General features: G+C 33.7%; 2 protein-coding genes across 2 annotated transcripts; one reads left to right on the top strand and one right to left on the bottom strand.

The window, feature by feature from the left end:
* The first annotated feature begins 12,554 nt into the window (after positions 1–12,554).
* Positions 12,555–13,508, top strand: LOC143541767 (uncharacterized). Its single transcript, XM_077034501.1, has 5 exons — positions 12,555–12,568; positions 12,641–12,815; positions 12,887–12,970; positions 13,047–13,250; positions 13,319–13,508. Exons 1-5 carry the CDS (start codon positions 12,560–12,562, stop codon positions 13,408–13,410), a joined length of 564 nt encoding a protein of 187 aa, XP_076890616.1. The 5' UTR covers positions 12,555–12,559; the 3' UTR covers positions 13,411–13,508.
* A 185-nt stretch (positions 13,509–13,693) lies between these two features.
* Positions 13,694–18,906, bottom strand: LOC143541733 (U-box domain-containing protein 34-like). Its single transcript, XM_077034475.1, has 9 exons — positions 18,705–18,906; positions 17,420–17,541; positions 16,981–17,096; positions 16,543–16,631; positions 16,148–16,410; positions 15,973–16,074; positions 14,899–15,327; positions 13,974–14,723; positions 13,694–13,888 (listed from the first exon to the last, which is right to left on the bottom strand). Exons 1-9 carry the CDS (start codon positions 18,904–18,906, stop codon positions 13,694–13,696), a joined length of 2,268 nt encoding a protein of 755 aa, XP_076890590.1.
* Positions 18,907–23,553: the final 4,647 nt, after the last annotated feature.

The following is a 23,553-nucleotide window of genomic DNA, read 5'->3' as shown; positions in this document are numbered from 1 at the left end:
AATAGGTCGAAGAAGTCGGGTATTCCATGAGAGAAGTGGTGTAAGGGATAACTTGCTATGTCGTCTATATGTTTTAACCAAACTTTGATTGGTCGCTAAAAAATCGCCTATCATTCTTTTTCTAGTCACAGTCATTTTAAAGCGATTTACCGATATGCAATTATAGCATAATAAATTATGCTTACTTTCACTTTTTAAAGGCAATCCTAAGGTTCTTGATTATCATACCCAATATTCCATACGTGTAATATAAATTTTTATGTTGGTATTAGAGAAAGTGACGAGATTTTCACTTTCTAGAGAAAAAAAATATATTTTTTAAAACTGATGTGACAATGATAAGAAATTAACGCAGGATCAAAATTAATGTTTATTGCTTTGTTAAAAGAAACACAATATATGTCTTTGTATGATTGTAAACTAAAACAGAAATAATATTACATCAGAAAGTAACAAACGAAAGTATATCTTACATTAATCTTACGATTATTATAACTGAACATCTCAAAAAAATTTATTACATACATGAAAAATATATAAGAATATAAGTATATAACTATTTGAACCCGGTACTTCCATGGCTACGATGCAATAAATTATGAGCAATACTGTCTCTAACTTGCACCGCATTTATGGATTTAACCCTTGCATTTTCCTCGACCATAATCTCATCGTCAAACAAATCAAACTTCAATTCGTCGTCCATGGTCTCATTGTACATCTCACAAATGTTGTGCAAAACACAACATGCCCCAAACACCACCGGTAAGTCTTGAAGCTTGACCTCGGTTCTTTTTTGTAAGCATGCCCATCTCCCTTTCAATCTCATAAATGCGTCTTTTGCTATTTGTTGTACCTCGTCGATTTTCTCATTAAATGAATGTTGACTCCATGTCTGGTTTTGGTGCGTGTATGGCACCAGAAGCCAGTCTAGTAGTGGGTAGCTGAAGCTGCCCACTATAGATATATTCTTTATGTGACCCATGTTGAACCTTTGCGAAAGAGCCGATTTTTCCAATATTTTGTCGTCAGACATTGAGCCAGGGTAGCCAATGCAGACGTCAGTGAATACGCCACGTGAGTCAACCACGCCTTGAACTGTGGTTGAGTATGACGGTTTTTGATTCCGTTCGGTATGCTTTTTGTTAAAGTATGCGGCCGGGGTGGTTTTCGGTGCGATTATCGAGACATGTGTGGTGTAGATCGATCCGGAAACATTGGGTATGCCCGAGATTGACCCGAATTCGGTTTTGATTTGTTCAAGACGGTTCATATCAGGCCATTGTAGGAACTTAGGCATTAACACAGTCCTGATCGCAGCACTAACTTCAAGGACTAGTTTGTGACAAGTGGAAATCCCAAGCCCAAACAAATTCGACACAGTTCTCAACGGTTCACCAGTTGCCAACCGATACAAGCAGACAGCGACCCGTTGACGAACAGGGATCGCCTGACGAAGCATAGTATCTTTTTTAGTAACCGCAGAATCCAACTCGTCACAAATCATATTAAAAGTCGCTTTACTCATTCGAAACACTTTCTTAAACTCGTCGTCCGAACACTCGTTACTAATGTAATACTCCCAAAACGCCTTCGACCGCTCCTTCACCCACAACCGCCTCGGCCCTCCACCGACATGACTAGAACTCGCCTCCTCACCCACCACCGCCTTCCCCGCGGGTGTTTTCCTAACTCTCTCGTCCATTTCCGAGGCAAAACTCGATTCGGGTGCTTTAAATTCGAAATCAAGATTGAGAATTTCCTTCAAAAGACCTTCTTCTTCGAGTACCCCATCGAATTTTCGACGTTTGTTAGTCGGGTGGTCTCCTATGACAATATTATTATTATTATTATTATTATTATTATTATTATTATTATTATTATTGTTGTCTAGTTCTTGAAAGAATGAGTAGAAGTAAGAGTAATCTTCTTGGTTTGGGAATGGAATGGAAGTGATTTCCATGGATTATTAATATTAATGTGAAAAGTGTGTTTGAAATAGAGGGTGTGAAAGAGGAAGTAAATGTTTTGTTTCTTGAAGACTGATGGTGGAAGTGAAGGTGTTGAAGATAGGTTCAATGGTATATACATACATACATAACATATGACATATAGATCAACATCGGTTATAACTTAGAAGCATGTGATGATTAATAATTGATTTAAAAACGTGTGAACGCGTGGAGGAGAGTGAGAGGAAGATTCTTCGTCGTGTACTTTGTTTTATTGGAAGCATCTAGTGGGAAAGTAGTGTTTGAACCTTGGAGAATTAGTAAATAAGACTCTTGGTCCTTGATGTTTATTTTTTGACGAAATTGATGAGATTTGCATTTTGGGTAAGGGTGTAAATGAGTCGAGCTGCTTGCGAGCTACTTGAGATTGGCTCGTGAAAAGCTCAATCGAGCCAAGCTTAAATGAAACCGAGCTCAAGCCTAAAAGTAAGCTCATTTAATTAACAAGCCCGAGCTCTAGTCCAGTCTTCACTTATCAAACTCGAGCCGGCTCGCTAACCTAAACAAGCATGTCATTAATATCATTTTTGTCTGTTGTCATAGATAATACTACGTTTATAATAGAGAGAATAATTATTTTTTGTTCGTTGTCATAGATAATACTACTTTTTTTATTTTAATTTATATTTAGTTTTTTAAACTTTCTTTACTAGCAAGTATTTGCCTATTTGTAGTTCCATCTGGTTCCGATCCGACGAAAAGACTAGTAAGACGACTAAGTCTAGCCCGAAACAACTAAGTCTAGCCCGAAACCAAATATCTCGTGTATGCGCGTGGTGTGGTTCCGTGCGGTTTTTTGTTAAAACCGAACCGTAAGCCAATGCTTTGGTTTTTTGTTTTTTCAAAATTATTCGGTTTCGGGTTTTCAGTTTTCGTGGTCAATTCTTTTTTTTTTTTTTTTGGTTTTGCTAACCGAGCTAGTAATTTTCAAGAGAAGAAACTTGACCCGTGATATTTTGAAGTTGCGTCTAATATTTTATAAAAAAATTAATAACTGGTACAATATTATACATTTTGGCCAAGAATATTAAGAGCTAATAAAAGATACTTACATTTAAAACAATTTAATGTCATACAAATCGACAAAACATAGTTGATTTAACGTTAAAAATAAGACAAATATTTATAAAACACAAATGATTCAACGAAAAAGTAATTCCACAAATCAGTTTTTCGGTTCGGTTTGGTTTTTCGGTCTTTTACAAAACACAAAACCACACCAAAACAGAACCGTCGGTCTCTTTGGTTCTCTCGGTTTTTTCGGTTTTGTGCACACCCCTAACAAATAGACATAAAACTTTGCATTAGGTTGCAAACACGCATGTAGTGAAGTTCGTGGGTGTTCGGACATATCAAACAAGGGTGTATTAATATGTTATGTATTCCAAATGCAACATTTGAAACTACGTGACACATAGGGGATTAAAATGGTTTAATTAAAGATGGATAGCGTATACGCGGTTGGAGGCATATCTAAAAGGAAGAATAGAATATAAACTGACCATTTGGCCGTTTAGGAAGCTTCACTAAAATACAAATGTCCCTTCATAAAATATATACCAACATCGGATAGATAGGTGTTACTATGTATTCGTTATACCCCACATCAAAATTTTCAACACATAACCTTACAAATATAATATCTATGTACTTAGGTCAACTTTATATCACGGTGGACATGTATGAATAGTGGACGCGGCTAAAGAATGAGCAAATTGCTTAACGACTTGTCATGACCAGTGACAAAGCTTGGACTAAGATATCAGGAGGGCCAGACTCAAAATGTATTACAAAAATCACAAACGAGGAGGACCAGACTCAAATTTTCGAACGGAAACGGCTAAATTTACACTACGTATAAAAAAAATATTCGGTAATTTTAATTTTTATGTGCAATATTATACCTTCGAATTCTATTCATATGTTGTATTGGAAAAAATAATAATGGAAATTTCATTTATAGTTCAATTAGTAAGCTATAATTTTGTTGTCATTGAGTTGGCGGTGGAGTGATAAAAGAGAGACCTGATGTTTCATGTGACTCAGGCTCGATTATTGTCCTCACCATTTAATTTCAGCGGCACATGTTGATGATGAAAGACTAGACAAGTAGACGACAATCACTAGTTCGATCATGGAATTGAACGGGTTTTATTTCACTATACTGTCGTCCCTTTGGACGAGTGCATCCGATGTGATAAATTTTGTTAGCAGCTCATTTGATGGATTCATTGATTGTTAAAAAAATTTATAACTTTGTTAAACCTTTGAACCATTACCAACTCTGGAAAAAAAAAGTTACTTTTAACGTATATCATGGTGTTAAGCAAAATGAATTGAACAGATATAAACTCTAAAAAAAAAGAATATTTATTATTACCTCGAGTTAATTAAGAATAACTTGCAAGAAGTAAACAAGAAGGTTTCTACAAATAGTATAGTCTAATTTCATACATGAAAAAAACATGTAATGTTGTACTTGTAACTATCTAAAGCCTGTACTTCCACGGCTCCGATGCAATAAATTATGAGCAATACTACCTCTAACATGAACCGCATTTACGGATTTAACCCTTGCATTTTCCTCGACCATAATCTCATCGTCAAACAAATCAAACTTCAACTCGTCGTCCATGGTCTCATTGAACATCTCACAAATGTTGTGCAAAACACAACATGCCCCTAACACCACCGGTAAATCTTGAAGCTTGACTTCGGTTCTTTTTTGTAAGCAAGCCCATCTCCCTTTCAATCTCATAAATGCATCTTTTGCTATTTGTTCTACCTCGTCAATTTTCTCATTAAATGAATGTTGACTCCATGTCTGGTTTTGGTGTGTGTACGGCACCAAAAGCCAGTCCAATAGTGGGTAGCTGGAACTGCCCACTACAAATATGTTTTTCATATGACCCATATTGAATCTTTGTGCAAGAGCTGACTTTTCCAAGATTTTGTCGTCAGACAATGAGCCAGGGTAGCCAATGCAGACGTCAATGAACACGCCTCGTGAGTCAACCACACCCTGGATGGTGGTCGAGTATGATGGTTTCTGATTCCGCTCAGTGTGCTGTTTGTTAAAGTACACAGCCGGGGTAGTTTTTGGTGCGATTATCGAGACGTGTGTAGTGTAGATTGACCCAGAAACATTTGGTATGCCCGAGATTGACCCAAAATCGGTTTTGATTTGTTCAAGACGTTCCTTATCCGGCCATTGGAGGAATTTAGGCATTAAGACAGTCCTGATCGCAGCACAAACTTCAAGGACTAATTTGTGACAAGTGGAAATCCCAAGCCCAAACAAATTCGACACGGTTCTCAACGGTTCACCAGTTGCCAAACGGTACAAGCAAACAGCGACCCGTTGACGAACAGGAATCGCCTGACGAAGCATAGTATCTTTTTTAGTAACCGCAGAATCCAACTCGTCACAAATCATATTAAAAGTCGCTTTACTCATTCGAAACACTTTCTTAAACTCGTCATCCGAACACTCGTTACTAATGTAATACTCCCAAAACGCCTTCGACCGCTCCTTCACCCACACCCGCCTCGGCCCTCCACCGCCATGGCTAGTACTCGCCTCCTCAGCCACAACCGCCTTCCCCGCGGGTGTTTTCCTAACTCTCTCTTCCGAATGATCCGACATTTCTGAAGCAAAATTCAAATTGGGTGTTTCTTGATCGTCAAGAAATGAGATGGTGTTTAGAATGTCTTCGAAGAAACTGACTTCTATATCGGACCCATCGATTTTTCGACGTTTATTATTCGATATATCTCCGATGGCAATATTATTATTATTATTGTCTAGTTCTTGAAAGAAGGAGTAGAAGTAAGAGTAATCTTCTTGGTTTGAGAATGGAATGGAAGTGATTTCCATGGATTATTAATATTAATATAAGATTAATGTGAAAGGGTGCTTGAAAATGAAGATGTGAACAGATGGAAGTGAATTAAGGTGTTGAAGATGAATATATAGTTTATATGCCTTAGATGAATATAAATGAATAAATAGCGTGTGAGCATTAAATAATTTAATAGAATTGAATAAAGATAACGTATGAACGCGTGGAAGGAGGTGACAGGAAGGTTCATAAGACGAGTAGTTAGTAGAAGCTTGTAGTGGAAATATACAATTTATACCTTGGAGAATTAATAAATGACGTTTGAGTCCCTAGTGATTGTTTTATAAAAAATGCTTATTAAACATTTTTCTGTATGTAATTACATTCTTTTAAAATGCTTAATGTCAGTCTCCCTTTCAAGATTTGAAGTGTTTTTAAGGCATGTCCAATGCGGTTGAAAGAAATGTCGGTAAAGGCGTCATATCCACTATCATGTCTAATTTAGTGCGATGCAACGTCCGCTTTCAAGCGCGCATTTACTAAAAAACAGTATATACATATACTTGAAAATGTTAGTTGTGTCTATAGGGTCTCACTCATATGCCCCCCCCCCCCTCTTTTTCCTTGGTCTTTGGAATTTTGGATGAACGTGTCGACATCCAGAAGTGGAAGCCACCTTCAACTTTTTAGCGATGGAGATGTGATGCTCTTATGTAGCAAATAATCCTCTAGTTAAAATGAATGATCCTAATTTCTCGTATTATGAACCTTTGTGTAGTACGATATAAGTAGTGCAAGCATGCTTTTAGCAAAGTTCATGTTTGTTCAAGTGTATGGATTGGTGTTTCTTTGGGTGTAGTAAATAAGTATGCATAGAAGCTCATAACGTTTGAAGGGAGTGTATGTGGCAAATACGTATGTTATTGCTTTACGCGCAAAGAAAAGATATAGATAGGTTGAGCTATTACGGACGAGGTAGTTGAAAACAATTTTCTTATGTAAACATGTGTTTGAAACGATTATATTGTAATGTACTTCCTATATATTAGTTGTGTCCGATAGAACAAAATTGCAACTATGTTTGGTTGTATATGAAAAAAGTTTAGTCAAACAGCAAGTCACTTATTCAAATGGACATTCATTTAACAAAAACATTTTTATGTTATCATAAATTCAATTAAAATATAATTTTAATGCATGCTTTTCTATTCTTTATTGTTGTCAATATAAATTATATAATCATTTATCCATGTTTAAGACACATTACATGAGTTCACTCAAAGTTGGTGCCTGTATTTGTTATGTTTACCAAATGCTACATTTGAAACTAATATGTTCATTGAGGGGGTGAAGTTGAATTACGTGATAGATAAGGGGTCGATATGGAACTAGAGACTGCAGAGTACAGTGATGTTTTTTTTATTATTTATTTTTAAATTAAATAAACAAGGATAGCGTATACGCGGTTGGGAGCACGCTTAAAAGGAAGAATATAAATTGACCAATTGACCATCACATGAAGCTTCATTAAAGTACAAAAATGTCCTCTTATAAAAACAAAAACCAACAGTGTATAGGTGTTGCAACGTCACTCGTACCATCTTTATCCAATATAATCGGTATACATTGATCATACATGAGAGAAAAAATTTTAAGTTAAATATTGTAAACAGCATACATAACTTTAATCTATTGTTAATATTGTATTTAACAACTTAACAAGCAGTTTACTTCTTTTATTTAATAAGTTATGATATACTATGTTTGATATATGAATATATAAGTAGTATTCTATCCAGTTTATTTCGTTTGCATCGGAAGCTAAGTTGTATTTAACACAACAATGTTTTGGGGATAGGATTGGACCCCTATTGAATCGTTTTAGAAATAACTGGAGCTTGGGAGGTCAATGGTTGAACCACTTTATTTGTGACTGCGATCTGACCAGAGCAGTTGCATGTGGCATTGGAACAGCAACGACGACCAAACCAATTTTTTGTATCAATGATAAACGATGTGTACAAGAGTGACAAGTGTGATATACGTTTTATGTTAAAAGAGACTAGGCGGGTGCCCGCGCGATGCAGCGGGAAACACATACCTTAGTAATCATATAACAAGTTTATGGATGTTCGTTGTTTGATTTAAAACTGTAAAACCGTTCAAGTTGGTCAATGGCTTGATTTCACGGTTGATTTTTTCATTAACTTTTGGCCGGTCGTTTTCGGTTTTCGACGAAAATCCGTTGCTAACGGTTATGCCCACGGTTTAAGCTTGGCCTTCATACTTTTTGTGAAGCCGTTACAAATTCGTACAACATTAATTTGAGTTGATTTTATTGCATTGTTTTCGTAATGTGAGTTATATGAATGGAGGACTGAATTTGTACTTTCAGAATTTATAAACTAAAACAGAACATGGGTTGTACTTTAATGCATATTTATGTGTTTAAACAATTTATTGATTTATGGTTACATATTTGAATTGTACATTAATGCTTTAGTGATTTGTACATTAAAAACCGTACCTCGGTATTGAATGAATTTTATGTGGAAACATCGGAAAAAAAAGTACGATGCATCGGTAAGCTCTGTTTTTCCTTAAACGTAATATATTTAGAAATATATAAGAAAAATAAGAAAATATATAAACCTGGCAAATACATGAGTAAAGATGAGGGGTAAAAGTTGTAACAATTTCTTAAATTTACAAAAGGATAGTAAAGTTTAAGTGCCAATTTTGTAACTATTTTCTAACAAACTGAATTTACGTAAAACATATTTTGTAGTGGACAACTTTGCCCTTATGCTACATGCTTTATAGGGTGTACATAAAGTATTGAATATTGTAAATTACTTAAAAACCTAGTGTCTTAATTTGTCCAAGAGTGCTACATTATATATAGTATAGACGAATGGTCGTGCGATGCGACGGGGAACGAAAATTCAAGTAATCATGTAAAAATTGTGGATGTTCGAGGTTTGTTTGAAACCTTAAAAACGTTTAGACCAATCATCACTTTTGGTCAGTTGGTTTCAGAATGTTCAAACCATAGCAAGCGGTATGGTTTATGCTTTATACTAAAGATTGGCCATATAAAACCGAGCCGGTCGGTAAATTTATTATTGAAGCTCAATGTGTCAAACCAAACCATTAGTAATGATTCAGTTTGAATTTTCAAGGATTCAGTTCAGTTTTCAATGAAAAAATAGGAACCAATGGTTTGACTTATTGCTTAACTTAGAAGTTGTTAAAACCGAATTGTGAACACCCATACGTAACATCCTAATTTTAATTGGAATAAACTATAGCAATACCATACCCAAATTAAAGACAATAAAATGCTCATTTTTATGGTGTAATTTTCTTCAAATATTAACATATGAAAAATTTACAGCCGCTGGAAAATCGTTGGTGAAAAGTTGGTTAACAATTAAATTTAAAAGAAATACATTGGTAAAGATGAAGGTCCAAAGTTATAACTATTTCTTAAATTTACAAAAGTTGAGTAAAGTTGAGGGGGTAATGTTGTAACTATTTATAGGCATATTTTTTAATGAACAAGTTTGCCCTTATCTTACGTGCTATATAATGTGTGTATTATGCATTATAAGTTATAAATTACTTAAAAAAGAGGTGTCTTAATTTGCCCATGACTTATGTATTATATATAGTATAGATAATAGTGCTTCTACAAATTTGAAACTCATATTGTAGTTTTATATTTTCTTGAAGGGTTGAAACTGAACTTAATGATAGATATATAGAGTGATATTTAAACGTGGATAGCGTGTATACGCGGTTGGGGTCACGTTTATAAGAATTATAATTGACCCTTTGACCTTCTCAAGAAGCTTCATGAAATATAGGCATATATTCCACGTCAACTTTTCCAACACACAAGCTTTCTACAGGCATATATGGCATTTGCTATATTAATTGTAACATCTAGGTCAAATTTATATCACCAGTGGTCACAAAACATTAAGCTCTTATCTGTTGTCAAAATGTTCAATTAAAAAACACAAACACGTTTTAAACGTATTGGCTGTGAGTGAAAGAAAAATTTTATAGTTAAAAGCATCTGATTGAAAGAAATTTATGATGAGTCACCGCTCAAAAATTAAAAGTGTATTCGTGAATCAAGCAGCATACTCTTAAGCTCCCTATCAACCAGACGTGTATTGTATTCGGAGTTATAATGGAATTTATAAGCGCTTATAATTCAATTGTAAATTTGAATTATACAATTTAAAAGTTATTAAAGAAAAACCAACAATATGTAATAAATTATTGCTTAAGAAACAATTTTCTACTTTTACAAATTATTTTTAAGCTAAGCTACTCCTACTAAAATTTACTTATACGTATTCAGGTGCCATAAATACCACATGTGGCTAGAACATAGATTTATATAATTTTAGTTATTGTATATCGTATAATCAAATAAGTTAGTTTTTCTTATACTGTTTTGAACACTAGATTGAAAACTAAGTTATATTCAAGACACATTTTTTTTTTATTTTATGGATAAAACAAATAGTTACTTTTAAACTTAAATTCTGATTCTTCAAGCAATGTGATATTAGAGTAACATAGCATGTGAGAAAACAATTTATTAGTTTAAAATATGAATAAGGAAAAGGAAAAAGAAAATATAATATATTAAAACCTTACTATCGCACGGGTATAAATATGATATAAGGTGTGAGTATCTGTTAGGGGCTCCGTCCGTCCGGACTCGTGGCCGGCTCGGGCTACCTTTAGCTAATGAGAGACGCGTACAGAGTGCTCGGCATTAATTAGTTGGTCGTTCCAAAAAAAAAGATATAAGGTGTGAACAAAATGGTCAAACTATAAATGGACTTACATAAAATGATAATATAGGACAATCTAAAGAACACTATTTTGTAAATTCTGTTGTTTCCTAGAAAATTAGTTTCCAACAACCATAATTAACTTTATTTGACCACATGCTAATTGCTCAATAAGTTATTACTAGCTTTAGAGCACATGAAAGGTGGGTTAGGGCCTAAAAGAACAAGATAAGGCTTAGCTTGTAATGTAAAATTATAGTTGGCCCGCCATGGTCCATGGGTACAAAAGTTTTAATTATTAATTTTTTGAAAAATATTAGAGGTTCTAAATTTTATTTTTATTGGGCACTATTTTAGGTTTCAAAAGCAGCAAGAACTAATATTCACAACCAACATTTGGTATATCTCGATTGATCTAGTAATTTTTGTTTAGGAGTGTAAAATAATTGAGTCGTTCATGAGTTATTCGAGACGGGTTTGCTAAAAAAACCTTAATAAAAACTAGTTTAAACAAGTTTGCTCCTAATCCGCAGTTAAATAAGCCCATATTCCAATACCAAGTTTGACCAGACTTGAAAGCCGAAAAGAGATCATTATTTATATAACTTTAATAATTTTATTATGTATAAAAACGTGATAAAAAATAACTAATTATATCGACTTTGTTATGAAGAAAATAGTGACGAATCTACGTTGCGGTTGGGACCCGGGAATTCGGTTGAAAATTTCGGTTTTATAATTTTTTCTTGTAACAAGAATAGTTCTTAGATAGTTTAACTACATAAATGGTCCTCATTCTAGAAAGTCAAAGGTTATTTTAGTCAGTTTACCGTAAACTTATAACTTAAAGATTTTACTTTACTTAAACTAGGGGTGTTTACCGGTTCAATTATCGATTTGATTTGTTTGGTTGTGTGATTTTTTTAATCAAACTAATCATTAAAAGAAAAAAACATAACCAAAAATCGAATCGTAAATCGAATACATAATTCAGTTTTCGATTATAACCAAATCAAAAATTGGATTATGAATTTGTATTCGATTTTTTCGATTACAAATACCATTCGATTTTCGGTTTTTTCAAACACCACACGGACCATATGTGTAATAATCTCTGAAAAAAATTTAACACAAACTGCCCTCAGATTTGGAAGAAATAACAGATAGGTGTAGTCACAAACAAGTGGTGTTGAATCTATGAAACCGAACATAACAACATAAGACAAACAAACAAGCAAACGAACACTTGACACGAGTTCATCATCCGCCATGGCTGTTCCATCTTCTTCCATCTTCAACTCTTGTACCTCACACCAAGGTGACTTGTTTTATGATACACTGATTTATTTATGATTTGAAATAATGTAAAAAGATGTGTGGATTATTAATTTCAATTTAAAATCTGAACTGGATTTAGTCAAACTATGTAAGTCTGTGTATGTGATTGTTCATATTGTAGTTCAGGTATTTGGGCTAAAGTCGGTTTTGAATTTTTGAAAATCATTCGGTTTCGGCTTTTTCGGTGTCTATTTTTGGTGTTCGGTTCTGTTTATTCGGTTTTGAGATTTGTGCTTGAAAATTTTTGGGGAAAAAAAGGTTGCCCAAAATAGTGAATTCGGGCGTAAATCATTTTGTTAGTTAATAACTAGTTGATTATTCTACATTTAAGCTTGCATATTTATTAACTTTATAAATTACTTAAAATATAAAATAAAAAATGAAAATGCATAAATTCGGCTCGGCTCGGCTCGTATTTTTTTTTCCGGTTTTTATTACATGCAAAATCAAAACCGAACCTCAAGTTTGGTGTGCAAAAACATAAAACCAAACTCTCGATTTTTTTTTTTCGGTTTCATGCTCACGAGACAGGCCACTTAAATCTCTTTTAATGTTATTTGTGGTCTTAAACCTCTAATGTGCTGTTTTTTCAGTTTAATTCACTAATGGTTTTTCTGCTACCTAATTATAGTTGAACCATGCCACTATTTGCCCCATTACTGTAAATATACCAGCAAGGAAGAATATTATCCAAAAGGCTCTTGCAAACAGAAGGCATTTTGTGCTTACAAAAGCTAAAACATCGTTAGAGGCGGATATACATGAAAATGATTCAGTTACGTCTGAATCCGTTGATAACGAGAATGGTAAATCTTTCAATCTTTTGTTAGTTTCTACTTTCTAGCTGTTCTTTTAACTCTCATAGCCATCCGTGCAGATTTTGGAGTCGTAAATCTTCACCATGTGGGAATACTATGCAAAAACCTCGAACGATCACTTGAGTTCTACCAGAACCTGTTGGGTATGTTGCATTTTCCTTATATATTTCTGGTTTATAAAAAAAAAAAACTATATCTTTTTATGTTTTATACAATCAGGTCTGAAGATAAATGTGGCAAGACCTCATGATAAGCTTCCATATAGAGGCGCATGGCTCTGGGTCGGTTCCGAGATGATTCACTTAATGGAACTGCCAAATCCTGACCCTGCAACTGGCAGGCCCGAACATGGAGGGAGAGATCGTCATACTTGCATTGCAATTCGTGACGTATCAAAGCTAAAAACGATTTTAGATAAAGCCGGTAATTATTTTTCGTCTCTCCTATATGTTTTTTGTAGGACTCGGTCCAATCTAAGAATTTTGGTTCAGGTATTCCTTACACCCTTAGCCGCTCTGGAAGACCAGCAATCTTTACACGAGACCCCGATACGAATGCACTTGAATTCACACAGATTGATTGAAGGATTATGCAGAATATACATAAAATGATTATGCGGTTTCTAAATATATGTATAGTAGCTTAATAAGATCTCCATAAAGAACATGTATGTATACAGACTGATGCATTCGTAATAAATTAATAATAATAATAATAATCATATTTATTATGTCCCAAACCCATAATTACAGCTGGATTTAAATATTTAAGAACAAATGATATTCAAGAGAAGTCGTATCTACAGAGAAATGAAATGGTTTATAAACACAAGGGTTTTAGAGACATGGAGAACAAATGTCTCATGCTTAACTCTTTGGAGATGCTGACTGTAACCGCCAGTCCTGTATGGCTGACCGCAACGTGTGATTGGGAGTTAACGTCTTATGTTGTAAACGTTGTTTTGTCACGGGTGATGCGTTTTGTCTTTCCAGCCATATTTTTATAGCTCTATGTTCATATGTAAAACCATCAGTAGCAATGTGAGGGTCATCCATTATTTCCTATATTGACAAAGAAATCGAATTTATAATAATAATCAACATATTATATCCTTTATATAAGCATATATTATTATAATTATTATACCTGAACAATTGGACAATAAAAGTGACTAGGAGCATCACTCTTGTTTTTCCCAATCTTTTTACTCATATCACCAAACTCATGAAGTTTCTTCAAAACCGGGAGTACTTCGGTGTCAAGATCGGGTCTATCCCTGCACCGAAGACTACAACATTTAAGCCCTAACTGAGTCAACTCGGCCACTTCGGCTACTGGCCAATCAGGTATCGACTCATCCAATATGTCGAACAATGTACCACAACGAACAGCCGATTCAACTTTCGATATAACTGTTTTCGGTGAAAGTAATGTTAACAGTTGCAAAATTATAACCCCGAGAGCATACACATCCGACTTTGGTCTAACCGTTCCAGTCCTATGATACTCCGGGTCAATATAATACATAGTACCCGCAAGAATAGAATCTTTGTACTCAGTTATATAATCAGGGACCACATCTGTAACTAGTTTTGCCATACCCACATCTCCGATTTTGCTCACGAAGTTTCGGTCAAGCAAGATATTCCCGGGTTTTAGATCACGGTGTATTATGGGTTCGGGTTTTGAGTTGTGTAAGAATGCAAGGGCACATGCTAATTCGAAAGCTATACGAAAACGGGTGTACCAAGAAAGATGATATTTAGGATTTCTTTTGGAGATGAAGTCCTCTAAGCTTCCGTTTTCCATGTATTCATATATTAGACAACCTTTTTCGGGACATGCTCCAAGAAGTTGAACAATGTGTGGATGACTTAGTTGACTCAGAACCTCAACCTGTGTAAAACCAATAAAAACAAATTAACAAGTTGATTATGGTGGTGTTCGTATGCATAGTTTTGAGAGTGAATGAGAATATCACACGGCTATGTGATTGAACTTGCATAGGCGTGCGTATTCAACCAGTATCAATATCTATTAACTAGAAGCATATAAAGAATTCAATTCAAACCTCTCTTAAAAACTCGCGTTTCTTTTCAGATGTATCTGAAGAAAGAACTTTGATTGCAACCATGGTATGATCAAGGCTACATTTGTAGACTTTACCATATGCTCCTTCACCAATCACTTTGCTTTTAGAAAACAATTCTGTAGCCTTTTCAATCTCGCCAATTGCGTATCTTTTGTAGCGTTTGTCACCAGCAAGTAACGCATCAACAATCTGTTGTTTCTCTGAAGATTCCTTTGAAGCTTTTATTTCTGCTATTTCTCTTTCGCGTGCCTCTTTTTCTAGAAGATCTCTTGCCATTTCAACTTCTTTAATTGCTTCCAGATGCTTTTGTTTTTCTTCAGCAGCAATTTTTCGGTATTTTTCTTCACGTCCTGCTAAAGAATTAATTCTTTTCATTTCTTCATTTCTATCAACAGAAATCATTTGAACCTGCACATGGTAATATGTCATCTTTCATATAAGTCCACATTTTTATTTTGCTTTTTAGTCCGGTTTGGGTAATTATGTTCAGTTGATGTAAAACACGCTAGTATTTTATGCAAAAAAAAAAAAACGAAAAAAAAAAATCTTTCTTTCAGTAAATGAGAACAAAATTTAAGATTTCTTGCAGCATCAAAGAGTAATTATGAAATGAATACTTAGAACTTAAATAAAATTTTCCCATGATGAAGAATTTGCAAGAAGATCCGATCATTTAATAATTTGTTTTACAGGTGGCAGTTCGGACCCATTCATATACAAATGGGTCAATTTGGGTTATGTTTATCTGTAGCACGCCAGATACATTAAGCTAAAAGATAAAACTAAAAAGGAAACGGGCCAAATGAGTCAATCAGGCTAGATTGACTTTAATTTAAATGTATAAAACCTACTAATCGCTTAACTAAGAATTTTTTTTATAATAATAATACGGTTTTATAATCATATGTAACAAATTGCCTACTACCATATTTAAAAGAAAGTGTTTGTGGGCCATTTCAACTGAACCCTGGCTGTTTTGACCCGAAACTGGTTTTGACTCATTGACCAACCATGGTTCCTGCAAATGTATAAAAACAAAGCAAAAGTCCTAACCTTCTTTTGTGTATGGACAAGCTCATCACAAGCCTGATTGTACATACTGACAGCATTTTGTAACTCAAGTCTTAGTTTTTCTACTTCAGCCTGTAAGTTTGACTGCAAAAAGATATTTACATGTGTTAACATTAAAATAAACATGTTATTAAGTAACGACAATTTTATAAAGCACCTTATCAGAACGTGTAGAAGACAAAGAACTTCTGTTTGTCACTCCGGGCTGCAAAATTGCATCACCCAAGGTCCTCATGGGAGTGCTGGTCATAGTAGAACTGATTGAAGCATTCTCATGGTTTGATATTTGAGAATTTAAACGAGTAATGTCAGTCACAGATGACGGGGCATATGCACTTTCCATATCGTACTTGTTAGAAGAACAGCTTCCACACCATAGGTAACTCATGCCACACGACATCCCGGGCATGGAAACGCTCTCTGTAATTAACACCATTATATGTAATTTTGTCTATCACTTATTTAATCAATAATTAGTGTTCCATCATATATGATTAACAAATTTGTCAGTAACGACGGTGTAGAGTTTACATTTAAGTCAACTGTGGTCACCTGAATCAGAGATGAGACCATCTCTAGACACAACATATACATCGATGGTTCTTGGAGCAAGTTTTAAAACGGCCGAGGGTACTGACTTCCTAAAAACAAACATTATAAGTTAGAATTAATTATCCCGATACATAAGGGGTGTTTGGGAAAGTGCTTTTTAAGCAGAAGCAAGTAATTAACTTACTGAAAACAACTTTTTTTACGTTAAGGATAAACGTACATTAAAGATAAACTTCTGAAAACAATCAGCAATCTAAAACTGCTTATTAAAACAACTTAGTTCTTTCTAAATTAAGCATATAACCACAATCACTTTTATTCATCCAAACACTCAAAAATGCTTATCTACTTTTAAAAAACAATAACCAAAAAAGTAGTTTAAATACACGAGCCCAAACGCTCCTTTATTAAAGATAAAAACGAATACTGATAGTATACCCCTTGAGCCAACTGGAGGAGCATGAACCAAGAACCAAACTATTAATCCCTGACTCAGATGCATACCCTACAAGACCTGATGCAGGGTCATCAGCTTCCAGCACCAAAGTTTCTATCTGCAAAATAAAAGGTCTAATTACAACGAGTCAACCAGTAAAAGATTAATTCAGAGTTTTTTAGCACAAAATACTAATGTGCGTTTACTTTTATTGTGTTTTAGTCGTTTTGCAGTTCTTTTGTACAATGAGTCATCAAAAATGTTCTTTTGCCTCCTTTAGGTCAGTGTGATTGTGGACTTGTTATGAAAGTTTTTGTCCGGTTTGAGTCATCAATGAAATACTCTATAAGGCTTTAAGAACCCAAATGAGGGAAAAATCCAATCTTTTTTATGACTCATATGCATAAAAAAAAGTATAATGACAAAAAAAAAAAACAGCACCTTTTTGCCTTTGCAGAGTTTCTTGAAAGGTATAAATACTTCTTCAACTTGTGATTTCATGTCTTTCATATACATAGCCACCACATTAGCATCCAGCTCCATAATAGGTACTTGTTTTCCTGCTGCAGACGATAAATGCTCAAGATTTTAAATACCCAAATCATATATGTTGCTTCATTTCGTAGCAAAATAAACACAATTTGTTTTTCAAATGTTACATGGAAGTTAGAATATGTCCTTTCCAAAAGATTTTCATGTTTGTCATCATTAGAAGTAAATTGATGGCATTACCTAGGATCTACAAGAGCTCTGCATTTCTTTCTTAAATGATACTTCAATATCTGATAAATGATAAATAATCGAACAAGTTTAGCTGTGTCGATTTCATCAAAGGAGAGGGGTAACATACTGACATTAGGTTTGGGAAATTGCTGGTGGGGGTGTACGTGATTCGGTACAAATCCGTTTTGGGCTATGAACAAACCAAAACCAAAATGTCAGGTTTTGAGTTTTTGAAAACCGTTTGGTTTAGGGTTTTTTTTTTTTTTTTTTTGGTTTTGAATTTTTGGTTTTTGGTTTGAATTCGGTTCAAGTTTGGTTTTACCATTCAGCTTGAAAATTTTGGGCAAAAAAAAAAGTTGTCCAAAAATAATGAATTTGGACCTAATTTTTTTGTTGTTAACAATGAATTGATTATATACATTTAGGCTTAAAATATTTTGATTAAACTATCATAAATTACGTAAAAAAACTATAAGTTGAGTTACTATACATTTAGGCTTAAATATTTTGATTAAACTATCATAAATTACTTAAATAAATTTATTAAAAAAAAAAACTTCCGGTTGGTTCGTTTTAATCGGTTTTAGTTACACACAAAACCAAACTAAAATTTCGGTTGTAACTTTCAACAAAAACATAGAATCAAACCCTCGGTTTTTGTTTCAGTTCGATTTTCTCGGTTTTGGATTAGTTCACCCCTAAATTTGCTGGATATACCACATCTTTGTTTCCAAATAATCTAATGCCTATCACTCAAATTCTCCTCACTTTTAGCTTCATCACTTTTTTAGCTTTGTAAAATTTTATTAAAAAGTAATGTTTGCATCAATACAGAAGGCAACCGAGCAACAAGCTGCCTTAATCATATACACTGTCTAGCTAAACTCACTAACAAACACAAAAATTCATAGAAACTATCATGCAACTAACAAACTAACAGTTTTAGTAGCAATTAATACAATCTGAAAGCATATTATGTATGTGAGGTATAGAGAAACATTACACGGAGTAGGAATTGAAGTAACATTAGGTATCACATGAACCAACACCAATCGATCAGCGTTCTGTGACAAATTCTCCACCGCCCACCGTACAGCTCGCCTACTTCCTCTCCCGCCAATTCCTCCGGAGTTCCCGCCCTTCACGGCCACCGCCACCGCCGTCGGACCGCCGTTGCCGTTGCCGTTGCCGTCGCCGTCGATCATTCTCGTTGACTCCAGCTCCGTATCAGCATAGGGTTTTGTGTTCGTTTCAATCAAATACCATTTTGACTTGTTTTGTTGTTATTATTATTATTATTATTATTATTTAAGTGTTATTATTATTATTCAGATGACTTGTAACGACTTTTTGAGGGGGATTAACTCACTACACTTTGCACCCTTGGCTTTTGCTCATGTTGTATATTATATTATTATTATGTTTTAATGTTGAAATGCACAACCAATGTTGCAAAAATCATGACTAGGCAGTGAGTAATCTTCAATTAATTGTTAGTCTTCATTTTACTGGTTAGTCGGCCAATTAATCGGTCAATGGTTGAATCCAGCCAAAATTGGCGGTTTCCGACGAGTTTCCGATCAAAATCAGCGGTTTCCGACGAGATTCCAGCAAAAATCGGCGTTTTCCAGTGAGATTTCAGCCGATTTTCGGTCAAAATATGTTTGTGTATGCATAAAACTGAAAATTATATATAAAATTGTGTGTGTGTACAAAAAACTGAAAAAGATATATTAAAGTCCGATCTGATTAATCCCGATTAGTCGTTAGCCCCCACCCCACCGCCCGACTAGCAATTTTTACAACGCGGTGTACAACAACAACAACCACCACCACCACTACAACCATACCGGTAAATCCCATATATAGGCAAAGATATCAGTATGGTCTGGGAAGTGTGGAATATAGGCAAACCTTAGATAAGAAAGATTGTTTCAAGTGAGACCTTCAGTTCCAAAAGTAAACACCATAGCAGTAGAACAAGTAAACTATGAAATATAAAGTCTAAAATGGTATAATATTTAGTGTAAACAAAATAAATTAAAAGAAGACAATAAGAAAACAGGGCACAAGAATAAATAAATAAATATGTAATAATAGATATAGAAAAATAACAATAACTAGTAAAAATGAGTATTAAGTAGGAAAAGTTACGACTATTAATATTGATATGCAGTAAAAGAAAAATGGCTAGTTGATCTTCACGAAAGAGTTTTTGACATTAGTTCTCAGAATATTCAAATGATGTTGTTCATTCATAACATGGACTTACAAAGATAGCATAAAAGTTAGTTCCAATTGTTACACAATACAAGTAAAGTGTTCCAATTGCTACACGATAAAGCTTAAGACGTGTGTGACAGCTATAATAAACAACGATTCGTTGTTTTAAACCAAATAAAAAGAAACTGTTAACACGTGCGTGGAAGAAGGCGGAAAGATGACAAAAGAAGAGAGAGCATACATGTATTCAAGTACGGTATTTCTCATACAAGAACCATGAATCCTCACTCTCTTCTGTCAACTTCTGAGGTATAACACCTATGAGTAAAAACATTTACTTAATCCTTCCCATACTCATTAACCCATGTATTGTGAACATAACTTCTTAACACCAATGCCTATAGTCTAGAGTTGCATGCTTGCCTATTGACTTTCATATTTACCGCAAGCCATAAGTTAGCACTTAAAAACTGCTTAAATCATTGCTATATAGTTAAACTCTTTCATGTTCATGTAGGACTTTATCAAAAAGAAAAATAAAGCCTAAATATCAATATCCTATAGAGACGCGTGAATAAACGCCCGCTACATCTGCTACAAGCATACTACCAACTATGCTTGTAAGTTGGTAGTAGCTCACAACTTAAAATTATCAGAAAACACAATAGTGTTTAGTGTTGAAGCAGAAGGAATCACAAAAGGCTTCTTCTTTGAGTTATTGCTTGTCATTCGAAAACAAGATTAGCTAAGAATAGTCGCTTATTGGATTTGACATACAGAATTCAAGGGTAAAGAAAGAAAGACTTGGTTTATGGGTACAAGTACAATTGTTGTTGAGGTTGATTTATAGACTTGGTAGAAACATGTATCACGTCTTTAAACAACGAATATGCGTAAGCTTCTTGAAGATTGGTGTGTTGTCATTATATTAAGTTAACCAATGTTGGCTTTTCATATCAAAGTGTTTAGATTCCAACTTTTCATCCACCATGGGCTTAGATTCCAAGAAGTTATACCATACATTTCATGAATACATATACCTTTTTTTGATATCATTCAAGCTATGTTGGCCAACACAAAAAGCTTACTCTGTTTCATGTGTTTCTGTTTTTTTTAAACGACGACTTTTTTGTATTTAGATTACTACACTATCTGATTTATGATTTATAAGCCATAATATAAAATATATTTTTCCTCACTAACTTGTGTGTTATAAATTAGATTTTTCAAATCAAACTTTGAGTCAACTAAGCACGCCTAGTTGATACATAAACTAGTGGTAATATAATAACTTTCCAATCAAAATCACAATAGATTTTCGTTTACATTCGCTTCAACTGCTCTATGAATGATGATTTGAGGGGTTAAACTACAATAATACATAAGCCCTTGCTAAAGAATAAACCTTGTGGTGAAACAGTAACTTTCAACTTGGATCAAAACAGATTTTTTTTTTTTTGTTAATACTCGATTTAACTACTATATATGCAAGCAATAATTTGAGATGACATTAGTAGAAAGGTTGGCCAATAAATGAACATAATGTTAAATGATATTGTTTTTTATTTTTATTAATGATGTTGACATAAATAAAAAATTTAACAGATAGGACATCGACAACAAAATAAAAAAAATAATAAACAGTAAATTTGAATTGAATCTTGGCTTTCTTGGATAACAAAAGCATGAATACATATATTCTTGGATAATTTTTTTTTTTTATTTTTACAATGTTCCCTCTAATCAACAAGTGCTCAATGTAATGGAAGGGAGCACATAATCAAGCACTTAAAATGTTACTATTATTAAATCTTGTTGTTACTTTTTAACATATTCGAAAATTATTGGTGGTGTTTATTATTAGACTGATATATTTAGTTTTCTTAACTCTTAAATTACCGCTCCCCCATTGGAGAAAAAAAAAACATGTGATACTCAGTTTGGAATGAAGCCTATGGCAATTTCACATATACTCGTACTAACTTGGAAAATATCGTATATATCAATATAAACTAAAATATCACATATCATAGCGTATCATAACCGTCCTTGATGAATTTATCATTTACGTGCTTTGCTAATTAATCCTCTCCATATCATAGTTATAATTGAATATTGATTATTATGACTTTAGCCTATTATAAGCTCCTTCCATAATCAAAACAAAATTGACTGGATTTAGATTTGGAGTTAATGTATGGATATCAAATGTAAAAGCAATGCATAAAGGGAATAACTTGTATCTAGCTCCTAGCTTCTACCAATTGTGCATGGAGTATTGATTCTCTAGGCTTTACCCATGATCATATAAATTATTGTATTTTCTACAATTTATTAGTGATCCCCATTAAAATCAAAAGTGTTCCTAATGGGGGATGACAAATGCCATATTGTTTCCTTCTTTCTAGATACAGCATCATTAATGTCAGAGAGCATGTGAACATTTCCTGTTTATAAGGAGGAGAAAAGAACATTCTTGAAAAGTATCCTAAACATCAACTCAAATATGTTCATATAATTTGTTGCATGACCTAAAGAGCTTAGAGCGTGATTATGTGCATATAGGAGTTGTGGTGGAATTTGTGATTCAGTGGTCTTATTGTTAAGGCTAGTTTTAACTAGGCAATAATTGAAAAAAAAAGTGTATTTAGTTTTAAGTCAAAATCAGAGAGTTACACAAGACTTCAAAATATTCATAACAAAGTATTTCTATTCGCGTTTCCGCGTAGCGCGTTAAATACATTACATGTTCAAAAGTTACAGCAAGTTGCAACATGAGCACAGTGGGAACTTAGTCCCCATTGATTCGATTTATTGGACTGAAAGTTTTGTGATCAAAGTTGAAAATCTAAAAGTTTTGTGATAAAAGTTGAAAATTTAAAAGTTTTTATTATAACAGTGTAAAATTTTTATAGCCACAATCTATGTTAACAAAATTGACTGGCCAATAAATAAATGTGTGAAACTTTGATAACAAAAATTCAAAGAAAATCAAAGTTTAAAAACCAACATGTAAAGTCTTAAGACTTTAGCGGTCAAAGTCCAAAAAATACAAGTTTATAAGTTGGTTTTTAGTTTTGCTAATACTATTGCTTAACATGTGTATAATTTATCAAAAAAGTTTTTAATTTTAACATCTATCATCATCTTTTCAGACCGGCTTTAACGATAAAACTAATATAGAAAATCAAATAAATAAAAGAATAAGATTTGTTTAACAGAACTAACCTATTAAACATACAAATAAACAGAATAATTATTATTACTCTATAATTTAAAACTAGAGTAATTACGCATCAAAAAAAGAAGTAGAGTAATAACAATTATTGTAGTTCAAAAACTAAAGAGTAATAAATGACTATAATGTTAGCATAATTACTCTAATTATTCATTTATTTGAAAGTTTCTCATATTAACAACTTATATATATTTATATTTGTATTTCATCCTAAGACCATGCATAGTGAGAGAGAGTTGTGGTGACGCCTTGGCCCAAAACTATTCCCTGCTCTAGTTATTCATTTATTTGTACGTTCCTCATATCAACAACTGCTATTTGTATTTCATCATAAGACCATGCGTAGTGGGAGAATTGTGGGTGGCGTTTAGCCCAAAACTCTCCCAATACA

The sequence above is a fragment of the Bidens hawaiensis genome, unplaced genomic scaffold (genome assembly GCF_021521415.1).
Source record: "Bidens hawaiensis isolate Kalapana, Puna unplaced genomic scaffold, B.hawaiensis_p1.1 tig00012646_1, whole genome shotgun sequence".
NCBI lineage: Eukaryota > Viridiplantae > Streptophyta > Magnoliopsida > Asterales > Asteraceae > Bidens > Bidens hawaiensis.
Note: the sequence above shows the minus strand (reverse complement) of the source record. Positions and strands in the feature narration are given on the sequence as shown.